At 34.0% G+C, this 25,784-nt stretch overlaps 2 protein-coding genes across 5 annotated transcripts in view; both read left to right on the top strand.

Annotated features, from left to right (window-relative positions):
* LOC138708994 (myrosinase 1-like) overlaps positions 1–21,257 on the top strand; it is a 41,473-nt gene extending 20,216 nt beyond the window's left edge. The window contains exons 6-11 of the mRNA XM_069839421.1: positions 1,540–1,634; positions 2,633–2,780; positions 4,053–4,201; positions 9,521–9,655; positions 14,411–14,517; positions 17,258–21,257. Coding sequence (XP_069695522.1) covers positions 1,540–1,634; positions 2,633–2,780; positions 4,053–4,201; positions 9,521–9,655; positions 14,411–14,517; positions 17,258–17,408 — 785 coding nt within the window. The 3' untranslated portion in view covers positions 17,409–21,257. The remainder of the gene's footprint in view (positions 1–1,539; positions 1,635–2,632; positions 2,781–4,052; positions 4,202–9,520; positions 9,656–14,410; positions 14,518–17,257) is intronic.
* A 136-nt stretch (positions 21,258–21,393) lies between these two features.
* Positions 21,394–25,784, top strand: part of LOC138708993 (synaptic vesicle 2-related protein) — a 31,899-nt gene continuing 27,508 nt past the window's right edge. For 2 of the 4 annotated variants that reach the window (XM_069839418.1, XM_069839417.1), the window contains exons 1-3: positions 21,394–21,848; positions 22,853–23,060; positions 24,193–24,377. In XM_069839418.1, coding sequence (XP_069695519.1) covers positions 22,865–23,060; positions 24,193–24,377 — 381 coding nt within the window. In that variant the 5' untranslated portion in view covers positions 21,394–21,848; positions 22,853–22,864. The remainder of the gene's footprint in view (positions 21,849–22,852; positions 23,061–24,192; positions 24,378–25,784) is intronic. The other 2 variants (XM_069839419.1, XM_069839420.1) reach the window with 2 other exon arrangements.

Consider the following 25,784-nt stretch of genomic DNA (forward strand, 5'->3'; position numbering starts at 1 on the left):
GAACTATACGCAGTTGACAGGAGTTGACTATTGATAATTATATTTTTATTGGGTTACTTTACGACGCTGTATCAACATCTAGGTTATTTAGCGTCTGAATGAAATGAAGGTGATAATGCCGATGAAATGAGTCCGAGGTCCAACACCGAAAGTTACCCAACATTTGCTCGTATTGGGTTGAGGGAAAACCCCGGAAAAGCCCCGACCGGGATTCGAACCCGGGCCACCTGGTTTCGAGGCCAGACGCGCTGACCGTTACTTCACAGTTGTGGACGATAACTATGTTAAATTCTTTCACGGAAATGTGTTGAAATTTAAACCCCATTCCGTATTTGGCATTCAAGATAATTACTAGAGAGCGGAATTTTAGGCCCTAAAAGGTGGCATTTTAGGCGCCTAAAATAGGCTCTAAAACTCCTTTATTCAGGCTCTATAAAATAAAAATATAGGCTTTTTTTGTTAAAGAATGTCACTAATATAAGATTCAACATTTATTTAATGCAAAATTCTAGGATTAAAAGAAACCCACACATTTCACATTTTACAATGGTACACATTCATACACAAAATGAAGACATTCTGTCTTTAAGTTAGTGTTTTTCATTTACCAATCACATTTCCATAGTTTGCTTCTCAGTAAATGATCAGCACCTATTGTGACTATTGTGTCGCTCACTGCTAACTTACATTATCATCATCATCATCGTCATCATCGTCCTTGCAGGTATTAGGCCTAGTGTCCTGTTACGGTCTCCGTCCATTTTTAAGGGGGCGTCCCAAAGATCGTCTTCCTTACAAATGGTAAAAAAAGAAAGGGGTTGTTATCTGTCTTGGACAACTCAACGACTTTGTGTTAAATTGCTGACAAACAGAGAAAGATATAATAATAATAATAATAATAATAATAATAATAATAATAATAATAATAATATCATAGGAGTTCTTTTACATGTCAGCAAATCTATCTACTGATATGAGCTTGTCGAATTTAAGCACAGTTAAATGCCATTGACCTGGGCCGGGATCGAACCCACAACCTCGAGCACAGAAGGCCAGCGCTATACCGACTACGCTTCCCAGGCCGACTGAAAGTTGGATTTTTAGGATTGAAGGATTGTAAGAATGAGAAGGGGTGGCCCGGAGGTTCTTCTCTATTGTGTTGTTTACTGCTAGGAAGGAGTTTTTATCCGTCTTGGAATGTAAATGGTACAGAATGTTAAGAAAAACAGTAAACAGTTACAAAAAATGACGAAAAAAATAAAAAAACTTAAAATAGGCACTAACGTCGAAATAGGCATTTTAGGCACTATAAAACCCCTTTATTTATACCAATATTTCCATGAAAAATGTAAATGTTAAATCTCAAGCTTGTATATATCAAGGAAAATAATCAGTTTTTGTCTAAATTCCGCTCTCTAATAATTACACAGTTTCATTCTGTACAATTTCATTTTTGAGAGTTCTAAAGCAAAAACATGAATTGTTTTACTCTTAGTTCTTTATTCTCAAAAGCATTGTATATAACATTCTTTGTTGCAGGTCGCGTTGGTATCACTCTGGATTCTGACTGGTTTGAGCCAAAGGATAACACAACTGAAAGCAGAGACGCAGCTGAGAGAATAATGCAGTTTGAAGTACGTGTTCACAATCAATAAATTATTTACGTAATACTTATTTTCCTAATCATGCACGAAATTGAAAACTCATTTCCACCACGAATTGAAGTCAATGTTGTTGGGTGTCATCATTACATAACACAAAGTTTCTCATGAGCTATATGAGATCACTCAAGATCAGCGCTGTGCGTAAAGTGTAAGGAAAAAAGGAAAGAAGATACCCTATCCATGTCCTTTCTGCTTCAACGCATTAGAAACGAACACACAGTAAAGCACTGTGCATCAGTGGTGGATTTTAGGCAACTAGCGAGAGCCGAAAGCTATAATGCATGTCTTATACAATCCGTCACTCAGCAATGCTTGCCTTCAGGTCTACTCGTATACTCAGTAAGTTTGGCTACCATAGCAACAGGTCTACCACGCTATGTGACATTCAGTTGTTTTTCCGATCGTAACGCTTCTGTCATGTCCCATCGTTCAAAAAAACAAGTATAGTTGGATTAGCTATGCCTAATGTATCCAACCCTTCTCAGGTTTTAGGAGATGTTCGATGATGAACTCTTAAAATAATTCCAGGATTTTGGAGATATTAAATATCAAAATACGGTTAAAATCCCAAAATACTCAAGATACGGTCTTGTTCTCAAGAATTGCGTAAGTAATTCGCTCTTATCACCTCCTGAGTCCTGAGAGTATCGTATACTATACTTCATACAGTATTATGATATAAAGTGCATGTGCAGAGACCCGACGTATAGTATAATATACTTGCATTTGTGCCCTAACTGTAACCTGCAGAATTTTTTCAGCATTTTTCCTCATTTCAGTGACATTTCTTGAAGTGTAGAATTATATTGAATTTTAAAAAAATAAAACAAAAAATGTCTCAGGATTCAGAAGGATACTACTAAATGGTAAAAATTCTAGTTATGTATAGATAACACTGAAATCCAAGGTTCTCAATAGTTTCATTTCCGTAGAAATTAAGTACATGAAACTCAATTACTTTATTTCAGCTGGGTTGGTTCGCGCATCCCATTTTCAGTTCCCAAGGTGATTATCCAGCTGTAATGAAGGAAAGAGTGGCCAATAACAGTTTTAAAGAGGGGCGCACCAGATCTCGCCTCCCCAATTTCAGCAGGAAAGATGTGGAATATATACAAGGTTTGTTATAAGTTCGGGTTTCGATTGATAGAGGGACAATATGACATATTTTCTCTTCACTGTCAAAAACATTCTTTCTTCTGCTTATAAACTACTTATCCCAGCCAGGAATGATAATTCCATCTACTGTATTCTTGTAGAATGTAGTTTCTAAGTATGTGAAATTTTTAGTGGGTTATTTTACGACACTGTATCAACATCTCAGGATATTTAGCGTCTGAATGAAATGGAGGTGATAATGCCGATAGAATGAGTCCAGGGTCCAGCACCGAAAGTTACCCAGCATTTGCTATTGTAATCATCTGAGTTCATGTTTTTTATCTAAATGAAAAATATCAGTGAGGCCTACTTGTTTTTACTATAGGTAAATATGCTGTCCTGGTCCGTCTCAAAGAGCGAAGAACTATTCACTCTCTCACTTTACTCTTCAGTATTCTTCAAACCTCTAACCCTAGCTACTCAGCTTCTCGTTTTCAACATTTGTCCTCATGTCACGAAATAGATATTCGCTCACAACACCATATCACACTCTCCATTCCTAAACACAGAACATCCTTCTACTCTTCATCTTTCACCGTCTCTGCAGCTCATCTCTGGAACTCTCTACCACAACATGTCAGAGACTGTCGGACATTGTCTAGTTTCAAAAATAAATTAAAATTGCACTTTTTGAATTAGATTCCTTTCAGTTATAAGCCCTTTTCTCTGCCATAGTTTTGTAAAAATATAGGCTATATATTTCTTTTTTCTTCTTATGTTCTCTTTATCAGCCGATGAATTTATTATCATAGCCTTTTTATCGTAAATTTTATTTAATTTTCTATTTCTTTTCTTTTTTATTATTATTTTATTACATTCCATTTTGATATATTCTTCCTTAAGTTTTTTCATATTAACCATTTGTACTAAATGAGTTGCTTTCACTATATTCCAATGTATTTTACTTTCTTTTTTTTTCTATTTATGGTATTATTTTCGTGTTGTTTAGTGTCGATTTTATTATGCTATTATTATTATTATTATTATTATTATTATTATTATTATTTGTTCTTTAACTTGTTAAATTTTAACTGCTTGTATACTTTGTGACCTGGTGGAGTGTAAGAGAAGGCCCTATGGCCTTAAATCTGCCAGTATAAATAAAGAATTATTATTATTATTATTATTATTATTATTATTATTATTATTATTATTATTATTATTATTATTATTATTATAGATAACGGAACGAGTATATAGACTTTAACGTGTTATACCACCTGCTTATTTCAGGGACTTTCGATTTCCTTGGTTTAAACCACTACACCACATATTTGGTCAGTCAAGGTGAAGCTGGAGAAGATCCGTCTCTTCTTCGGGACTCTGGAGTTTTTTTGAGCAGAGACCCAGCTTGGCCAGGCTCCGCCTCTGCTTGGCTTAAGGTATGCAAAACACTTAAAATATTTATTTATTTATTTATTTATTTATTTATTTATTTATTTATTTATTTATTTATTTATTTATTTATTTATTTATTTATTTATTTATTTATTTATTTATTTTATTGAGTTATTTTACGACGCTGTATCAACATCTTTGGTTATTTAGCGTCTGAATAAAATGAAGGTGATAGTGCTAGTGAAATGGGTCCGGGGTCCAGCACCGAAAGTTACCCACCATTTGTTTGTATTGCGTTGAGGGAAAACCCCGGAAAAAACCTCAACCAGGTAACTTGCCCCGACCGGGATTCTAACCCGGGCCACCTGGTTTCGCGACCAGACGCGCTGACCTACTCCACAGGAATGGACCACTTTAAATAACAGTCATATACTAGTAGAATCAGAAAGTACCGGAACTTCGGGTGGCAACGCCGTGCCCTGTAGGCAACTTCTCTGCCTTGTCCGTGTGGTATGTGGGCTTTCCTCCAGGCGTATAGACTCAGTGTGTCGACCGATCAAAGAGGAAAGTAATGCTTGAAGTGCTCTTCGATATCCAGAGTGTCGTACATTTCCAGTTTATTCCTGAGGGTCGAACTGTCAGTAAGGAGACGCATGTTGCAATTCTTCGACGTCTTCGTGATGCAGTTCGACGAAAAAGACCCAATTTGTGGCAAGACAGAATTGGGTTGTCCATCATGACAATGCCCAGCAGATTTATACCTATTAGTAGAGTCAATACGTAACCGAACATGTGTATAAAACTTTGTTGCAGATGACATGTAACCATTTACACAACACCACCTTCAAAGCATGCCCCCTGGACAGTGACACACTTCTGCCAGCGTGCACACTATTTCTCGAAACATTCCTGCAGCCCATCTTTGGTCACTTCCCGCAGAGCGTGCGGCGCGTGAACTTTCACCTCTTTTTTTTAATTGGTTATTTAACGACGCTGTATCAACTACTAGGTTATTTAGCGTCGATCAGATTTGTGATAGCGAGATGGTATTTGGCGAGATGAGGCCGAGGATTATCTGGCATTCACCTTACGGTTCGGGAAAACCTCGGAAAAAACCCAACCAGGTAATCAGCGCAAACGGGGATCGAACCCGCGCCCGAGCGCAATTTCAGACCGGCAGGCAAGCGCCTTAACCGACTGAGCCACGCCTGTGGCTTTCACTTCTACGGCTGACGCAAACCGCCGTCTCTTGAGTAGGGATTTGTTCTTTGGAAATAAGTAGAAATCTGCTGGAGCAAGATCTGGAGAATATGGTGGCTGTGGAAGGACAGGTATTTTGCTTTTTGCGAGGAATTCGCTCATCAAGGGAGACCGATGTGTCACAAATTGGGTCTTTTTCGTCGAACTGCATCACGAAGACGTCAAAGAATTGCAACATACGTCTGCTTACTGACAGTTCGACCCTCAGGAATAAACTGGAAAATTACGAGATCCTGGATATCGAAGAGCATTTCACCCTTTGATCGGACGGCACACTGAGTCTATACGCCTGGAGAGTAGGCCACATACCACACATACAAGGAAGAGAAGTTGTCTATAGTACATGGCGTTGCCATCCGAAGTTCCGATACTTTTTTACTCTACTAGTATATGAAGGGTTCAGAGTTACCATATATTAAAAACGGAGAAACAAGGGTTAAAACCAAGTGAATACTATAATTTAAGTAAACATATAGCAAGTAATATAAAGTATGAACATTAATACTAAATTATATGTCAATATTCAATAAATTATGGTATTCACTTAACTTTAACCCTTGCTTTCTCTGTTTTTAATAAATGGCCCTTGGCCCACTATGGCTCTGAACCATTCATATATTTTACGTTGGATGAAATAAAGCTGAACATTGTATTTAATTGCTTCTCTTCTATAGAAGGTACTCCAAGTTAATTCCAGATTAATATTTTTAAAGACACAAATACCACCAAGAATCTGCTTTTCAGAAATGCCTGTCTTGTAAAGATTGACCAGATCTTACAATATATTTTTTTTTCGATTTCCCGAAAATATTAGGCTACTCGGGGCGCCAAAATGTGTTCTTTTCTCACGGATTTCTTTATAATTTCGTTTATTTCTTCTTTTAATGTTTTAATGTGCGCGAAACTCATGATTCGGTTGCTTATGCTTCACACAAATGCGTTTTCTGTCGTCCATGAACCAACACTAATTTGGAAAGAATGTTCAGCGTATTAAACACATACTGGACCAATGAAAAAAAAGCTATTATATTTTGATTTAATTAAATAAGTATGTATGTATGTATTTATTCACACTGCAAGTGGGCAAACAGCCGGTGGCAGTGGTAACTCAATTACACACAATAAAAATTAATACACAATAATTGCAATTAATAATATATAAAATAACCTAATTAATAAGTGAATCTAATTTTCCATTACAACCTACTTATGTATAGACCCTACATAAGTTTCACATTGATACTGATAACCTTTCATTTCACTCTCATCTCACTCACAGCACTGGCACTATGACACATTTCACTGATACTTTAGAACACATTTCACTGACGCTATAGAAACTATTTCACTGACACTATAGAACACATTTCACTGACACTATAAATTTATCATTGATCGTAACTATTCACTACCACTGTAAACCGTAACTTCACTGACTCACTTCGGTTCACTGATACAACATTTCAAATAAGACAAACCTATTGTTGAATAATACTTATAAATAGAACTACTGTACATTAAACTAAAAGTTTCTAGTCTAAGACCTTCCTACAAGCTCTTTTAAACTAATTTATAATTCAAACCAAGGGAATAACTCGTCAGCCTAAGTAAACACATGTCACCTTAAGTAATGTAACGTATCTTTTTTTTTTTAAATTTACGCTTTATTTACAACTTTTTAAGTTATTTTTAATTTCCTTAATGCAATGAAATGCATTGTGAAAATGTATTATGTAATGTCATGTGATATTTTTTTTCCGTTTTAACCTATTACAAATAAAAATAACTTCTGACAAGGATTAATAATTGACAAACTACAACAGAAAAGTAAACAATTGGCTATTCAGAAGCAGCCTTTTCGGGTATTCAACAGTGTCCTAGAATTTAACGTCCCCAACATTTCAGATCTATATTCAGGTTCCATCATCAGGACAAATAGGCCGATCTGAAGACCTACTCAGGTAGTACCTATTTACCATGAGGGTGAAAGTCGCATGTGCAGTAGTTCCGAAGCATTGGAGATGTCAAGTTCCAGGATACGGTAGAATACCTAACAGTCTGCTTCTGAAGGCATTCACCATGAAACCACAAAACTCATATAATTTTATAGTTTTCAGAATTAAAACAACTTCTAATATAAAATAAGATATGGGTACTATTCAATTTAAAATGTTCAAAATAATTTTTACTTTACTCATGTACGAAAGTGAGACGTTACTTGGATTAACATTTACAGTCGACAATGTTTTATTTGAAACCAGTTCTGTGATATTAAGTCCATAAATGAGTTTGTTTGGAAAATATTTCTAATTTTACTCAAAACCCAAATATATTTTGAACTCAAGCTTCCTTAAGCACGAAACCGTTGATCAATAATTCGTATACTTTTGCAATTTGAAGTATTATTTTTCTTTCCTGCGTCTTATTCAACACAAGAATCTTTTTTTGTACGATCGTGTTTTTACAGCTATTGTTGTTAGCCTTGGAAGCACGAAAGCAAGACGTTACTTCGATTAACATTTACAGTCGACAATGTTTTATTTAAAACCAGTTCTGTGATATTAAGTCCATTTGGATTGACATTTACAGTCGCCAATGTTTTATTTGAAACCAGTTCTGTGATATTAAGTCCATTTGGATTAACATTTACAGTCGACAATGTTTTATTTGAAACCAGTTCTGTGATATTAAGTCCATTTGGATTAACATTTACAGTCGCCAATGTTTTTTTGAAACCAGTTCTGTGATATTAAGTCCATTTGGATTAACATTTACAGTCGACAATGTTTTATTTGAAACCAGTTCTGTGATATTAAGTCCATTTGGATTAACATTTACAGTCGACAATGTTTTATTTGAAACCAGTTCTGTGATAATACAGTCGCCAATGTTTTATTTGAAACCAGTTCTGTGATATTAAGTCCATTTGGATTAACATTTACAGTCGCCAATGTTTTATTTGAAACCAGTTCTGTGATATTAAGTCCATTTGGATTAACATTTACAGTCGCCAATGTTTTATTTGAAACCAGTTCTGTGATATTAAGTCCATTTGGATTAACATTTACAGTCGACGATGTTTCATTTGAAACCAGTTCTGTGATATTAAGTCCATTTGGATTAACATTTACAGTCGACAATGTTTTATTTGAAACCAGTTCTGTGATATTAAGTCCATTTGGATTAACATTTACAGTCGACAATGTTTTATTTGAAACCAGTTCTGTGATATTAAGTCCATTTGGATTAACATTTACAGTCGACAATGTTTTATTTGAAACCAGTTCTGTGATATTAAGTCCATTTGGATTAAAATTTACAGTCGACAATGTTTTATTTGAAACCAGTTCTGTGATATTAAGTCCATTTGGATTAACATTTACAGTCGACAATGTTTTATTTGAAACCAGTTCTGTGATATTAAGTCCATTTGGATTAAAATTTACAGTCGACAATGTTTTATTTGAAACTAGTTCTATGATATTAAGTCGATAAATGAGTTTGTTTGGAAAATATTTCCAGTTTTACTCAAAACCCAAATATATTTTGAACTCAAGCTTCCTTAAGCACGAAACCGTTACAGTTGATCAATAATTCGTATACTTTTGCAATTTAAAGTATTATTTTTCTTTCCTGCGTCTTATTGAACACAAGAAACTTTTTTGTACGATCGTGTTTTTACAGCTATTGTTGTTAGCCTTGGAAGTTAGAATTCCCACACAGAAACTTGTTGCTAGGGAAACCATTCTTCATAACATAAAATTATATTGAAATAGACTCATTAAAGTGCATTAAATTTATTGTTACTTAATTACCATTACAGTATAGTTTCGCGAAGGCTTTGGAATAATATTGCTCTAAATTTTGAATGCAAAATATATTTTATTTGCAATTTGCAAAATATGTTGTACAATACACGTTTGTAACGTGCATTACAAAATCTCGAAATTGGAAAACTCACTCTTGTCGTTTTTCAAATTTTTCCTCGATTTTATAAAAATCACTTTCCAACTTTGTATCGTGATATACTATTTATTTCCATTGCTCTTATCATTATTTCATATGGTATTTATAATTGACAACTAATTGCTTTGATCTTGAAGGTTGTGCCTTGGGGATTTCGGAAACTTCTAGTCTGGATAGCGAAAGAGTTCAACAACATACCAGTTTTTGTCACTGAGAATGGATATTCAGATCATGGAGAACTGCAAGATACGAACAGAATCAATTATCTCACAGTAAGTTTCCATATTATGTTTCATAATATAACAACTTTCTGACATGGGAACAGTGGCGACTCGTGATATTTCTTGTATGTAGGATATGAGATTGATGACTGATGACCAAGACAGAAACTAATATAAATAATAATAATAATAATAATAATATTAATAATAATAATAATATTATATTAGTAATAATAATAATAATAATAATAATAATAATAGTAATAGAGCATGCAAAATCAATACAAGTAGGCCTATGTTAGTTCTTGACTCACCATTCTGGAACTGGCAATTTATTTGTAGTGAAGTTCGATTCTCCTCACCTTTTTAGTTGAGAAGATGGCTACTGCCCGATATTTACCGATGTTCTGTCGTAAGTTTGCGCAGTTAATTTCTTGCTACAGTTAAATTCTTCTAAATGATCAAATACAACTTCAGATATTCTTTCGGCTGTCCTGTCATCTGAAAGTACTGTTAATTCTTGTATTTATTATAGCTTATTTTATTTACTTTTATGTAATTTTGTTTTTTTATTTATTTTGTTTTTTATATTATATCATTTTAAATTATTTATTATTTCGTTTATTCTATTCTTTTAAAATGACCAATGAACTGCATTTAAGAAGGCTACAAGGATACTTGAAAATTCTTACTGTAGTCTCTGACAGGGTCTCCATCACCCAGAAAGAAGGGTCGTAGTATTAGGATACACGGTCATATCCTCAAACACGTTTAAACTCAAGCCATATCCCGTCCTCCGCACCCTCCCCTGTCCACTAACTTCACTGCTAGAAATACCGTTTACTGTAAGATATTTGGATGGTTCCTCGGAAATTATTTCTGAGCTGTGCAGTGGCGACAACTCACGACAGAAAGTGGAAGCTTAAAGGAAATTAATACGTCGGGACGCACTGAAAATCAAAATCTGTAATTAAAAGGTTTTCTATCCTCAGAGGCACGAAATTAAACTGTAGAATCATCTTCATATCCTTCATGGAGGAATCGCCACTGCATGGGAACCTTCCACTACACTACTCCCAAATTCCTTTGAAAGTATGATCGTGGTAAAGAAAACTTAGCTTGCAAAAATGTAGCTGACTATACAAACTGTAATATACATAAAGATACAAGTACCGGTAGCTTTGAAATACATCATAAAACTCATTACGCTAGTGTTTGAAGATCCTTTCTACCTATCACTAGTGGAGTAACAACTTAAGCAGACTGAAGTATCTTATAAGCTTACGACACAAATTGACAAGAACAGTATTGCTGGGGGGAACACGTTACAGACACAGCGGGAAAAGCATGGAGAGCGTTACACTTTGTGATGAGGGTACTAAGAAAAGGCTCTGATAAATCCAAAGAGATTGCATATAAATCACTAGTACGTCCAGTAATGGAATATGGTGCTGCATGTTGGGATCCTTACAGATTAGAACATATTAAGACACTGGAAAAGATTCAAAAACGGGCTCTCAAGTGTTGTCGGAAAAATTCACCATTAAAATGGGACACACTCACGGATAGGAGAACGCGAATTCGATTATGCGCACTGTTCAAAACATACAGAGGTGAGCCTGCCTGGAGAGAAATAAAAAATAGGTTGCAACCGCCAAATTACTCTTCAAGGAACGACCACTCATATAAATTGAGGGAAAGAAGACAGAGGACGGAAACTGGAAAGTTTTCTTTTCTCAATCGTACTATCAGGGACTGGAATGCTTTACCTGCAGACTTACTAATGGCTTTACCAACAACCAAAAACGTATTTAAAAATAGGCTTAAGGACTTTACTAATAGACAGTAATTATACACAGTATGTAAAGGGTGTAAATGATATTTTGTTATTGAAGTGTTGTATCAGTGAAGAATTATGTTGTGTCAGTGAAGAGTGTTGTCAGTGAAGTGTGTTGTGTCAGTGAAGTGTGTTGTGTAAGTGAAACGTGTTCCTGTCAGTGAAGCTTTATAGTTTATAGTGGCAGTGCAAAGTATTTGAACAGTGAAATGTTTTTGAAGTGTTAGTGAAATCAGGATATAATCAATGAAATGTGTCGTAGTTCCAGTGCAGTGAGTGAGTTTACAGCGAAATGAGTGTAATGTTGAAAGGTACTTATGCAGATATGAACATATCATACTCGTGGGTTTTAGTTCGAACTTAGGTTTAAGATACAAATTAGATTTATTTTAAATGTTATTTTAAGTTATCGTGCTTCATTTAATTTAGGATAAATTATTGTTAGTATTAATTATTGGTATTATTATTAACTGTATTTTTAATTAATAAGTTTATTATTGCCATTATTGAATGCAATTAGTTACCACTGCCACCGGGTATATACCCAGTGTAGTGTGAATAAATACACACACATAAAACGTTATTTTCGTTAAACGTTATTAAGGAATTTTTCACCCTATCTGTTTATATAAATTCAGTACGATACAGAAGGTAGAAGACAGAATTCTTACATTTAGTCTACAGACTTAGTTGTTGTTGAGTGGTGGAAGGTGAAGGATTACGGAAATCACGTGTATTCTAACAGTCTAAACAAAGGGTTACTCAAATGTAGGTTTTGAACTATTTTTGTAAGCTGTTTCTTTTTTTATGTCTTACAGTACGAATCATAAAAATAAATTATTGTATTTAATATTACTTTCGTATTACCTCCTTGTATGCTACAGAGAGCTTTTCAGGAAATAGATTTTGCTCACGTAAATTCAAAGGAAACTTTTCCAACACCCCTTTCACATTTTAATGGAATATAGCTCATTTCGAAGCTCAGGAAAACGAGTATAAGAAACAATCTTAAAAATATGCCGAAGTTGCTTCTAAAAGGCGTAAATTAGTTAAGAGTCACTACATACCAGTAGACATACTGCAGTACTTTATCACCTAGAGCCCGGATGTTTAGGCATTTATTTTGGTTAAAATAGGCAGGCATACAGGCACTAAAAATAGTAAAAATAGGCAGTGAAATAGGCATTTATTATTCATGGAAACAGACGAAAAATAGACAAATACTCGTACTTAATAAAATAGCTCATACGGTACTCACTTTCCTTGGTTATATGTCACAACAAGATGGTTTTTTAAGTTATCAACTGTCATAGTGAACCGCCTGTCAGAGAGAAAGTTTTTCATGGTGGAAAAAGATCTTCCTACTTCTACTGAAGTGACTGAAGCAAACAACTTATTTCAGAAGGACTGTCTCTACTTTCTTTCTGAGATCGGGAAAGACCGACCGTGTATTGTCTCAAAAAGAGGGGTGTGAGAAAGAATTAGAGACTTCAAAGTACGCGTGACATAAAAGGTGAAATCGGTAGGGGAGAAAAGTTTACGACTTCTTGGAAACATATGTATTGCTGGAGAAAGAGATTCTCAGCAAATATTTGTGTGAGGTGAATATATATTTTTAATTTGAACAATCGTTATTCTTTTATTTTTGATATAATTTATGTGCGGTTTATTTTAAATGCATAAAAAATATAGAAAATTTACAATAAAGACGTAAAAATGTAAAAAAAAAAAGCATTTAACCTTAAAATAGGCAACGGGAGCTAAAACAGGCAAAAAAGGCAAAATAAAAATTGGGCCTATCGTCCCCAAATGTGTGAAAACGTGTTTATCTCTAATAGGTCTTTCATACATACACTCAGTTTAGTCGACCTGGTTGGCAAGTTGGTATAGCGCTGGCCTTCTATGCCCAAGGTTGCGGGTTCGATCCCGGGCCAGGTCGATGGCATTTAAGTGTGCTTAAATGCGACAGGCTTATGTCAGTAGATTTACTGGCATGTAAAAGAACTCCTGCGGGACAAAATTCCGGCATATCCGGCAGTTGCGAGCGTCGTTAAATAAAACATAACAACATTAACAACACTCAGTTTAAAAAGGCATTTTTGCCTAACATCCAGGCTCTATTTATCACTATACCAGAGCGTTTAGAACAGAAAGTGAGGGAACTCGGCAAGGGTCTAATGGGACTTTTAAACCACCCGGTATCGCCACGGCAACTGAGCGAAACATTGGCGTGACGATCGTTTTAAGACTGCAGTTTTCCTCTTCATACTGTGGACAGAGCAGGTAGAGCTAGCTCTGCTATGGAATTAAGGAGATATTTCTTGTGGTGTTCGGGTGATTTTTATTGTGTCTTTATATGAGCGAGTAGTAATATGCCTAATTCATTTCCTCTTCATGATCAGCTTCAGCATAATTTTTTCTTCACCACTCTTTCCAATACAGCTTCATTTCTTATTCTGTCTGTCCTTTTCACACTCTCCATTCTTCTCCATATCCACTTTTCAAATGCTTCTCTTCACTACTCTTCATTTCGTTGTAATGTCCATGTTTCTTCCCCATACAAATCCACACTCCATACAAAGCACTTCACTAGTCTCTTTGTTAGTTCTCTTTCCAGAGGTCCGCAAAAGATGCTCCTTCTTTTATTAAAAGGTTCCTTGGCCATTGCTATCCTCCTTTTAACTTCCTGGCAGCAGCTCATGGTACTGCCTATTGTTCTTAAATTGCAGAACGGTAAATTTCGGATACAGCTATGTTCAGCTAAATCAACGTAGAAAGATTTGAGGAATGCACTGTTCAGTTCTTAAACATTATATCTTAAATGCTTTGTTATCAGACTTAGATAGCAATGTTAGGGACACAATTTTGCAACATGCTTTATAGTCCACATTACCCGTAGTAGATATTTATTCACATTGTTAGAGATATAAGGATGGCGGCTGATGACTTGACATGAATCTTTATTTCAGAGTTACTTATCTGAATTACTAAAGGCACTCCATGAAGATGACTGCAATGTGATTGGTCACGTGACTTGGAGTATCATAGACAATTTCGAGTGGATGAGCGGTTACACGTAAGTTGTTTCTTCATTATAATACTTGAAATAGTTTATAATCCAATCGAGGTCCAGCTTTTTTTAAACCAATGGCGGGTACCTGATTTACGTCATTTACCCAAGTTCTAATTCTTGCAGAATTAGGCATTGCCCTCGGTGCACCATGGGAGGCAAACTACATAGCATCATATGATGATGGTGATGATGATGATGATGATGATGATGATGATGATGATTAATAGAGCAATGGTGGAATGCTGATATGGGAAACGGAAATGCTCTGCAAAAACCTACCATTAAGCATTATCTTCGTCCACCACAAATTTCACTTGGACTCACCTGGATTCGATACCAGGTTATTAGCTTCAAAAGCTATGATGCGCCTTCAAAATGCCAATGAGTTGTTGTACTTTAAACTCCGCAAAAATTGCATTAAATGAAGTGCAATTATTAATTCTAAATTTTGCTATTTTGCTCCATTATTGTGTTCTTATTCACTTTTTTGGTTGTAATAATAATAATAATAATAATAATAATAATAATAATAATAATAATAATAATAATAATAATAATAAAATCGTATAAGAAAATTATTAAAAATTAAATATATTTGATCATTTTTTCTCACATCTTCTGTTTTCTATTGTCGCCTAACAACCTGGACTGTTGTTATTGTCAATTGGTTCGTTGGTTTTAGGATGAAAACACAGTTTCTTTTTAGTAATTCACTAAATTAAATGTACAAACTGTGCTCCATTGTTTGCTAGAGAGCAGTGGCGCCAACTTATATGGGCCCGTGGTGCCTGAGCCCACCCAATAATTTGTTGTGCTATTATTATTATTATTATTATTATTATTATTATTATTATTATTAATTGATATGATATGATATGATATGATATGATATGATATGATATGATATGATATGATATGATATGATATGATATGATATGATATATTTTATTCCATCAGCTTAAATCGGTTGTGATGGCCCTTCATATTTCTGTATTATTATTATTATTATTATTATTATTATTATTATTATTATTATTATTATCATTATTATTATTAATTGATATGATATGATATGATATGATATGATATGATATGATATGATATGATATGATATGATATGATATGATATGATATGATATGATATGATATGATATGATATGATATGATAATTTTATTCCATCAGCTTAAATCAGTTGTGATGGCCCTTTACATTTCTGTATTATTATTATTATTATTATTATTATTATTATTATTATTATTATTATTATTATTATTATTATTATTATTATTATTATTATAAGATTTATTTATTTTAACTCCCCCTCTCCACCCACATTCTACATAGTACGTATGTTCAGTCACAAGCCATGTAACGTGTCGATGAGTTGACTTCAGCATCTAACTCCACTCCATCTTCAACATCATATCTTAATCATCTCATCGACTCGAGTGACAAAATAGTCCACAGAACTTCAGTTTTCAACTACCATAAAAAATATGGCATCATTAAATTTTAACTCTTAGCATGCACATATTTTACGTTTAGGTACACTCTAATAAGGACATACATGCATATGCATTACTTCTTGAATACATGTCACCATTGAATCTTTATATGCTGTTTTCAATGTTTTGACATATAATAATGTTTCCTATACTGTTTTATTCACTATGTATGCATTTTATATTTTATATTTTGTGTTTCACTTGTGTTCAACTTGTCTAATATATTGCTTCCACCTGATGATGATTTCTTGTAAAATCGAAAATATTCGTGGATACTAGCAAGAATTATAATGTGAGCATTGTAACAAAACTTGTTTTTGTACCAATCTGATAAGTTGTTGACTGAAATTGTAACATAATTTTTCTTATCATATAAAACTAAAGTGTTTGAGCCCACTCAATGTTTTCCAAAAGTTGGCGCCACTGCTAGAGAGTAAAGAGTAACAGCCTATTTCAGAACTCCTCTACATAGAATTGTCGTATAGTATCAAAACCACACATAAATAATGTACGGTAAATCCAAACTTCGGATTTTATTAGACTTTATCCTGTTTTAAATTTTGAAAGAATAGGTTTATGATACATAACCGTAATACTCCTTAATATTAGTTTGTGTTACTACCCGAAATATCCTGTAATCAGCAATAGTCTTTGTAATTTTATTCTCTTCAGCTCCAATAAAAAAAAACATCGACCTCTCACGTGAAACAATGCCTGATAGATTTCACTGCATAGTTTAAATTTGTACACTTCATTTTTGCTTGCTTTTTATAGGTAGATACTAGTATTAATTACCGAAACAGTTATTTTTGGGAACTCATCGACTACACCGCTTCATTTATTAGCGTACCCGTACGTGAGATAAAGGCAGGTGGACAAAATGTCAAGAAATATCTTCCTTGACATTAGAGATTCTGAAAATTTATTTCGATGAAACTCTCTAAATTTATTTTTACAGCAACAGTATGCTTTCTTTTCGTATTAGAGGAAAGTAAGAGGAGTCTAGTCTTCATTAATTTAATATATAATTATTTAACTTCAAGTTGAATCTAACTTTATTGAACTATAAATTATTATTATTAATACATTGTATCAATTATTTTCTTTGAATTGCATATTCATCGGAGTAAACTGAGACATCCATGTTAATTTTGATCTTCTTTAATAGTGTATCTATAACTATATGTCTACTATTAATTACAAGACAATAGCAATGAAATTACGTTTCTTTTTTCAGAGAGAAGTTTGGGCTGTACTTTGTGAATTTTACTAATCCAGCAAAACAAAGAATTGCCAAGGATTCTTCACGAGTTATGGCTGACATTATTCGCACAAGACATCTTCCCCTGCAAAGTAGCGAGTCAATAAATAGCGTACCTACATTCTAATATAGGCTACAAACAAATCTAAGCATGTTGGGCCTCTCCTAACTTCTAAAATACGTAGAGGAATTACGAGAAACGAAGAATAAGTTCTTAGACAGCCCAATATTCAATTATGCAAGACGAAGTGGACGTGCGTGGCAGTCTACAATCAGTGTAACATAAAATGTAACAAATTTACTACCAATCTAAATATACATTTTGTAGTATGTATATGAAAATGAAAACAAAAATGGAATGGATAAACCAGATAACAACGAGAACCGAAAATTAGCAGTGAAGTTCTTATATTTCAGATTGCAAATTTAATGTAACACAGACGATAGTATCAGAGGAAAATAGTTATGTGTTCTATACTTCCATAGTTATGTGTTCTATACTGCCATAGAGAGCTATCTTTATGATTTCCGACTTCACACCATACGGACTCTGTGAGACTTCATGATGTGAAGACGTTAAGTAAGCACAAAATATTGCAATAATTCATCTTCCAAGAACTAATGTAAAGGTCAACGCACACCAGACGCTATACTACGAGATTTCATGCTAAAAAGTTGACATTTTTATGGCATATTCCAGTGATGTCAACTGATGCCCATAGGAGCAAGCGCGCGCTTTAGCGCCCAGGAGAGCCTGAGCGCTTTACAGCAGAAAGGAAAGAGGCGGACGAAAAAGGTAGTATATGCTGCTTGGTCGAGCTATATTCAGGGATGGCCAGCACTGATTAAATGGATAAAGGGAAGAGAACTTATTATAACTGTATCCATGTTAATTTTTAGATTTGTCTGAGAAGTATAAGTGCATTATAAGAATGTAAGTTTTAATTTTATTGCTAATTTTTCACAAGTTTGCTTTTTTATTCAAAAGGAATATTTTCTCGACTTTTTTACAGAAAAATGAAATTTTCAGATATGTTTGTTTAGTAGCCTTACAGGTACTAAAACAATGTTTTCGTAAATCTAATATATCGTAAATACATATTACTGAGGATAGTGTATTAAAATGTTTGAAAATATTCGCATGGAAAATGTTTGTAAGGAAATGAATTAACAAAGCAAAAGATATGTGCCTATGTGTTGGTAAAACGTGAGCTCTATAGCTTCAGCAGATTTCGAGATAATTTAATATTCTGATTACAGAAAGTTGCGCACCAATATCACCTAAAAGCATAAAAGCATAAAAGTTTTATTATGTAACTAGCCATACCCGTGCTCTCTGCTGCACCCGTTAGAAATAAATATAAAATAATTACATAATTAAAATAGAACGTTTGATCCAGGGAACATTCGTGTTTGATAGAAGGATAAATCGTTTAATATGTTACTTAATTTAAATTATATTTAAAATATTAAAATGCGATCATTTTGATCCAGAGATCACTCATTTGGTGCAATGAAAATTCCTTTAACATGTTTCTTAATTGTTATTACCAATTATTTTTGGAAAAGCGAAAATTAACAGAAAAATTTTGGCTACAGATTTATTATTATGTTTATATTATATTATATTATATTATATTATATTATATTATATTATATTATATTATATTATATTATATTATATTATGAAAAAGTGTGTTGATAATGGATGTACTCGAATTAGAAAGTTTTTAATTTGTTGTGGGAGCTTTTGAATCTCAGGAGGAACAGCTTTTACAACAGCGCAACATAATCTGCTTGGCTCATTACCCAATTTTTTTGCATTGCATTTATTGCATATGTATTTTATGTATTTTAACACGATTCAATTGAGCATAGTTAAAATTTGAATTATAAAATAATGGATTGCTAAGCTAACGTACTATTACTGCATACTAAATCAATACACTCTCGTTGTTCGTTAATTCTTTGAGATAAAAATGAATATGTTCATAAACATTATTATAAGAAATACAGGAAATTAATATACAGAATAACCTATCAAGTTTTCTGTGCATAAGAAGCTATTTTAATCTTACCTGTCCTCAATTCACTCACAAGTTACTGTAATAACATTATAGCATTATGTCCATCCAGAGAAACTACACTTTCCAATAATGAAATAATAATTAATTATACAAATCGGTTAATTTAGCTTCCGATATTAGGCCTACTTCATACAAACACAGAAACATTGTCTGTAGGCTATGTTTCATAGCTTTCGATTGTTGTGTCCAAGGCCCCTTATAGACGAAGTCATTTGTTTTTTATTTCAATACACCGCCTTAGATGGCAGTTATTTTAATTTTAAAACTCATTTATCTCATTAAATATCAGTCCTATCAAATTTTTTCAGAGAATAAAACTTATCAGAAATCATTTTTAAAGAAACTTTTGTTATGTAACATATTTCACAAAAATCAATAATAAGCGAGATATTTCGATTTATTTAATTCAGGCCCCCTTATAACCCCCTTTTAAATAACGTGTTTTGAATGCCATATAGCCTATAATCTAAATTACAACGAACTTAATTTATATTCCAATTTTCATCGAAATCGGTTCAGCCATTATCGCGTGAAAAGTTAACAAACATACAGACAGACAGACAGACAGACATACAAACAAAAATTTCAAAAAAGCGATTTTCGGTTTCAGGGTGGTTAATTATATATGTTAGGACCAATTATTTTTGGAAAATTGAAAATTACCAGAAAAATTTCGGCTACAGATTTATTATTAGTATAGATATTAGTTACAGTTAAAACATATACCGGTATCTAGGCAACTTTGCTTTGTATTACAATATTGTTTTAAATACTTTTATAAGGCTAAAGATACCATCAATATCAATTTCAACTTATCATGTCATATTCAGTGTCTTTCTTTGGGATAACACTTTCTTTATGAATGATGTGTTTAATTCACTTAGTACAGTATAGTTGTACCGGTAGTTATTATGGAATTTGTGTGAATATTTCTTCTTTACTCTTTATTATGTTGTTAATGTTTAAAATACAACTGCAATATTAGGGTAAGAAATAGGTGTTAGTACTTTTGTTTTACGGACAATATAGAAAATAACAAACAGAAAGAAGTCATATAAAAATAACGACATAAAATTTCACGTTCCGTTTGAAGTTTGTGCACCACTGTTTTCTTAATCCAACAGGCTGCTTATTCCTCCTAGCATACCTAGCGCTTAACGCCCGCAGACGACGTCAAGGTCAGAAAAATGCGCTTGCTTTGACATCACTGGCATATTCTAACAAGTATGGTTAACAAAACTGCAGAGACTTTTTTTGGGTAAAGTAAATATTTTCAAAATTAATAAGTGAAATATATAGTCAGACACACAAAAAAAGAATTAAATTTTTTTTTAACTCGCTGCATTCTGGTTACTCATACATTCGAAATTCAAATTATGGATCTGCTGTTAAATTATAGTATGCATGTCAATTTTTTGTCAGACCTGTAACTTCTATTTTGTGGAATATATATGTTTTAAAATAAATTAAAATAAAAAAAATAATAAGTAACTCCCAAGTTTTCAACTGATACTGATGAAACTTAGGGACATTATAACTAATACCTAGAGGTTCCTGTATACAGAAATTAAGTCGCTAGCTTAAAAAATGTAGAAAAAGTACATTTAAATCCCTAAAAGTTCCCTTACCATTCCTTCCTGAACTGAAATACCAAGCTGCGAACTATTGATTGTTGTTACAGGCAGGTGGGCTGATAAAGGAGGATAAAATTATAATCAAAATACAATATAAATAGTACTGGACATTGTAGTAGTGATTTTTTTTACAAGAAATGTTAATTTATTTAAGTACCAGGTCGCAAAATGGACCCCCGCCTTTTACAAGATGTATATGCAGTATTGTATATTATTCAATATAAAAAAAATTTCATGCAAACATTTTAACCAAAAGTGAAGTGTTTTAAAAGAAATAACTCATTCTGTACTAGTAAATAGAATGACCTGGTATAGTAGTGAACGTAGTTACCGACATAGCAGTAGAGGTGGTAAGAAAATGCTGTTACCGACTTTGTTTACAGAAGACTACAGATGGCTCTACGGTCGTCCGTAGCGGCGTTCGTACTACCTCGCTGCCAGCTGCCAACATTGTGGTTGCATGTCACACACCAATGAATGTGTCCGGATGTAACGGGATTTACTGAGTATTCTTATCGTGTGCTTCGAAATCTACGATGTAATAAATTCGAATAGCAATGTGAAGGAATTCAGCTTTAAGTATACGATTCTCTGCCATATTTAGAAGGCAATATAAGTTTTATAGTTGCGATTAATGTACAGTATATACATTTTGATAATGAAGGTTTGAAACTGACAGAAGTTTATCAAGAAGTCCTACTCTTTAGATAATAATAACTCAATATTGTGACAGTTATGACGTGGTATTTGACATTTCAGCCGGGAGCATGTGGTTCTCTCATTTTATGACAAGTGCGAAGCTCCAACAGAAGAGTCAACAATAGTTGCATGTAATCACAACCTTTCGTAAGTATTATTAATTCATTACTATATTGGCATTTGTTTAAATACTAGTAACTTATCCGAAGACTGTGCGATCTTATAGTATTTTACGTTTTGTGTTGATGGGATTTAAAATCAGAGTAGAATTGAAACAAGACCAGTGTAATCTGTAGATTTAATGCAGGCATTTTAAACCCATGGCTTTCAGAAGATACAGTAATCCACTAATACCAATACAGAAATTGTTCAAGCTTTGCTAAGGTCTCCCCTTATCTAGTCTTAATGGAAATCATTGTGTACAGCACATTTGCACAACTGACAGTACACTGAAGAGCATTCGAAGCCCTACACCAAGAAGCAATTATATGTAATAATATTAATAAAATGTTTGGCATTTGTTTCAGACTTCGGTAGTACTGTATATCGTTATAGATAGGTTTATCCTGTATAATATACTGGTCACATTTGCATGTCATTTTCATATAGGCCTACTATTTTATAAAGAACCACGAGCAAAGAACTCTCAGCTAACAATGATCAACATCATCTACACTGGTCCCCAAGATCACCGGACATCATGTCCTGTAGTATTTTCCCTTACGGGTACGTGAAGGACACTGTCCACAAGCTACCATTGTCCCAAGATGTGCGTGAGTTGAAAAAATGCATTTACTCTCCTGTGCAAATCATTGATGAGAACATGTTGTATTGGATCTAGATGGAGTTAGATTATTGTATTGACATTTGCAGAGTAACGAGGGGAGCTCACATTGAGCCAGCGTCATGTTACCCACGTACAATTAATTTTGAAGTGTTCCATTGCACATGTGTGAAATTATATTTTGTTTTGACAGTTATTTATGAAATAAATGTAACCAATGTGAAAGAGCTCTAATCATTTTGAAATGCGCTATATAGTATACATTGCGTTTGATAGATTGCTTAAGTATGTACGTACTAAATAGTGCACATTCATAGTTGATTATATTTGGTAACATTGAAAATCATTCCTTTTCCTTTCTGTGTAGAAAATCTGAAAGATGTCACAGATCCTTTCTGCTGTTCGTCGGACAGCCCGAGGACGGCTAACTACTGAATATGAGGATCTTGATGACAGTGTTGTGGAATCACTGCCCAGTGCAAGTAGCATTCCACGGCATTTGGAAGATCACTATGACAGCCATATGGCAGGAGCCGATGAGATAGAAATGACTTCTGTATCTGTTGTACCTGATGGTTTGTATTCTTGTATAGATCAGGAAGACTGTTCAGTTGGAGCTAGCTAGTGTTTATTACAAGGTACTATAAGTAGGGTATAATTAAGTGTAATCGTTGACTACAGACTTAGAAAGATACTCTCTTTCTCATCATTTGACTATCCCAACAATGTATGCGATATTAACAGTGACATTCTGGTATCACTGTGAAAGGAACCATTGTAACCAGGTTTCTTGGAATTCTTATAAAGAACTAAGCGTGTTCATACACATAAACAAAAGGTTTATGTGTATGATTGTGTTTATTCAGATAACAGGAAAACATGTGATTAATAATAATATAATAATAGTAATAGTAATAATTCCCGGGGAAGAAATTTTCATATGAAATTTCGGCAGCGGCAGTGGTGGTGGTAGTGTTGCGAAAAATTAATATTTGGCAATGCAACATACGCAACAATTGTGAATTGTGGGTTTATACATTAACATTTTATATAAAAATTCATTGCAAAATTTGCAAACTACACACATACACATGCACACAAGTTTCAGATAAACGAAATTCCATCTTCTGCTTCCCTCTTATACATTATATCGTGAGAGTATTACTGCATATTGTCTGTTCATGTCCTTACTTCGGCATTCCAGAAAATTTCTAGATAATTATAATAATTTATAAGATGTAGAGTGGTTGTTGTATGAATTTTTGTGGTTAATAAAATTGAAAGGAATTGTTAAAAATTCAGATAGTTTTACGAAACTCTACAGAGCGATTCAGGATAATAGTGAAATACTTCACTTTACTGGAGTGAAGTCACACCAACTGCTCATTCTCTATCTCAAAATATTTGTCTAGGTATTACCTATATTTTAATAAAGCATTCCACTATTTTTTTTAATCAACCTGTAGGCCCATATACTTAGAGCAGAGTTTTAGATTAATGTTACAAATGAACATTTAATGAATAAGTCTTACATCTAAATACTGGAAAGCAAGAGAGAAAATAACTCAGTTGTTAAATCAAAAGCATTAGATACCTACCTACATGTAATGTATAACTGTAATAATATAAAAATGTATTTGGTTTACGTTTGCTTGTGTTTATCATGTATAATTTCATAAAATTGTACAATTTTCTTTCCTCCTGTAGATACTTTCACTGTGACACAAGCAGTGAATGCTTTCGGCTTTGGCAGGTTTCAGGTGAAATTGTCACTGTTCACCGGACTCTGTTGGATGGCAGATAGCATGGAAATGACAATACTCAGCATTCTCTCACCTGCATTGCATTGTGACTGGCACATCACAAGGTATCAACAGGCTCTTACCACTACGGTAAGCAATTTATGTTAAATTGAACACATACATAAATTACTGTCCCTCTGTTTTCCTCTTCCCTTTTTCCTTCATTTATCTCGATCTTATACACTGCTCTTCTTCCCCCTTTCGCTCTCCCTCCCATCCAAGTGATAACATTTCCATTTAATCGTTTTGCATGCAGGGTTAAAGTGATGGTTGAACTAAGTGCACCTTTTAATTTGACTGCTCCAGACTTGAAGTGCACAAGGTATCATCTTTTATTCGGAACACTGACACCTTGTGTCCAGAATTTTTTTTTTTTAATGGCTGTGGTGGAAAGAAAAGGCCAAATAAAATGTCGAATAGTTTAAGCTTATGTAGTGGCTAAAAATATGTTCACAAAATAGAACTAAACATAAAGTTAAATAGAATGTTAGGCAGTTTTTTTTTTTTGTCAGGCTGTTTTAAAATAGAAAACAAACAACAGAACAATAACTCGATTGTCACCATTGTGCAAATTACTCTTTTAATAGAAGAGTCACGTACCTCACAGTCTGCTCAAAAATAAATTATTGAAAGCAAGAAGATAGGTTTATGTTAGGCAACCAGATAGCTCAGCTGGTAGAGCATCTATCTGTGGATTGGAAAGTTTCTGGTGATGACTGGATTTTTTCTCGTTGCCAGAACTTCCAAAACAGCCTTGAGGTTCATTCAGCCTCTTATATTATTGAGTATACTGGGTATTTTATGAGGGTGAAAGATGGTCGGAGCATGGTGCGGACGAAACCACCTCATTCTAGTGTCAAGATTGTGAAAAAATGGAGCTCCACCTCCATGTCTCCCCCCCCCCCCCCAAAGTACCTTCATGGTGTGTAAAGTAGTCTGCAGTAAAAGACATTCATCTCGTTCGATTCTTATTTCATTTCAGTTCTTTCCAGATTCCATGATTTCCGCTTTGATAGTGCTTTCCCAATTTTTTTCTGGGGGGGGGGGGGGGCGTTGGGGAACATCCTGATGTCCAACACGTTTTGAGTTATAATTCAACCCATGTCTTCATGAGGTTTCCTTAATATATTGTCCACCCAACGTCCTTTCCTCGGCTTATTTATTCATCAATTGGTTTGTGATTGGTTTGCCTCCACATTATTATTTGATATTAAGTCTGACCTCCATATACAGATTTGTTGTTTAGTCAGCTGTCCAAAGACAGGTCCGAACCTCACAAGTGATACCAAGAAGACTCTATTTATGAGACAATTAAGCCAGGAGATAATTGAGTAGGTTGGTCAGTTCCTTTCCCTCCTCCATTGCATACATCACCGACCAGCTACATATTATACTAGTCAGTTTTTAGATGTATACAAACAATTGTTCTTCCTCTGACACACATCGTCAAGTGAGATGTACTGCCTGATAATAGATGTACACATAGCCAGAACCTCC

This window comes from Periplaneta americana, chromosome 11 (genome assembly GCF_040183065.1).
Source record: "Periplaneta americana isolate PAMFEO1 chromosome 11, P.americana_PAMFEO1_priV1, whole genome shotgun sequence".
NCBI lineage: Eukaryota > Metazoa > Arthropoda > Insecta > Blattodea > Blattidae > Periplaneta > Periplaneta americana.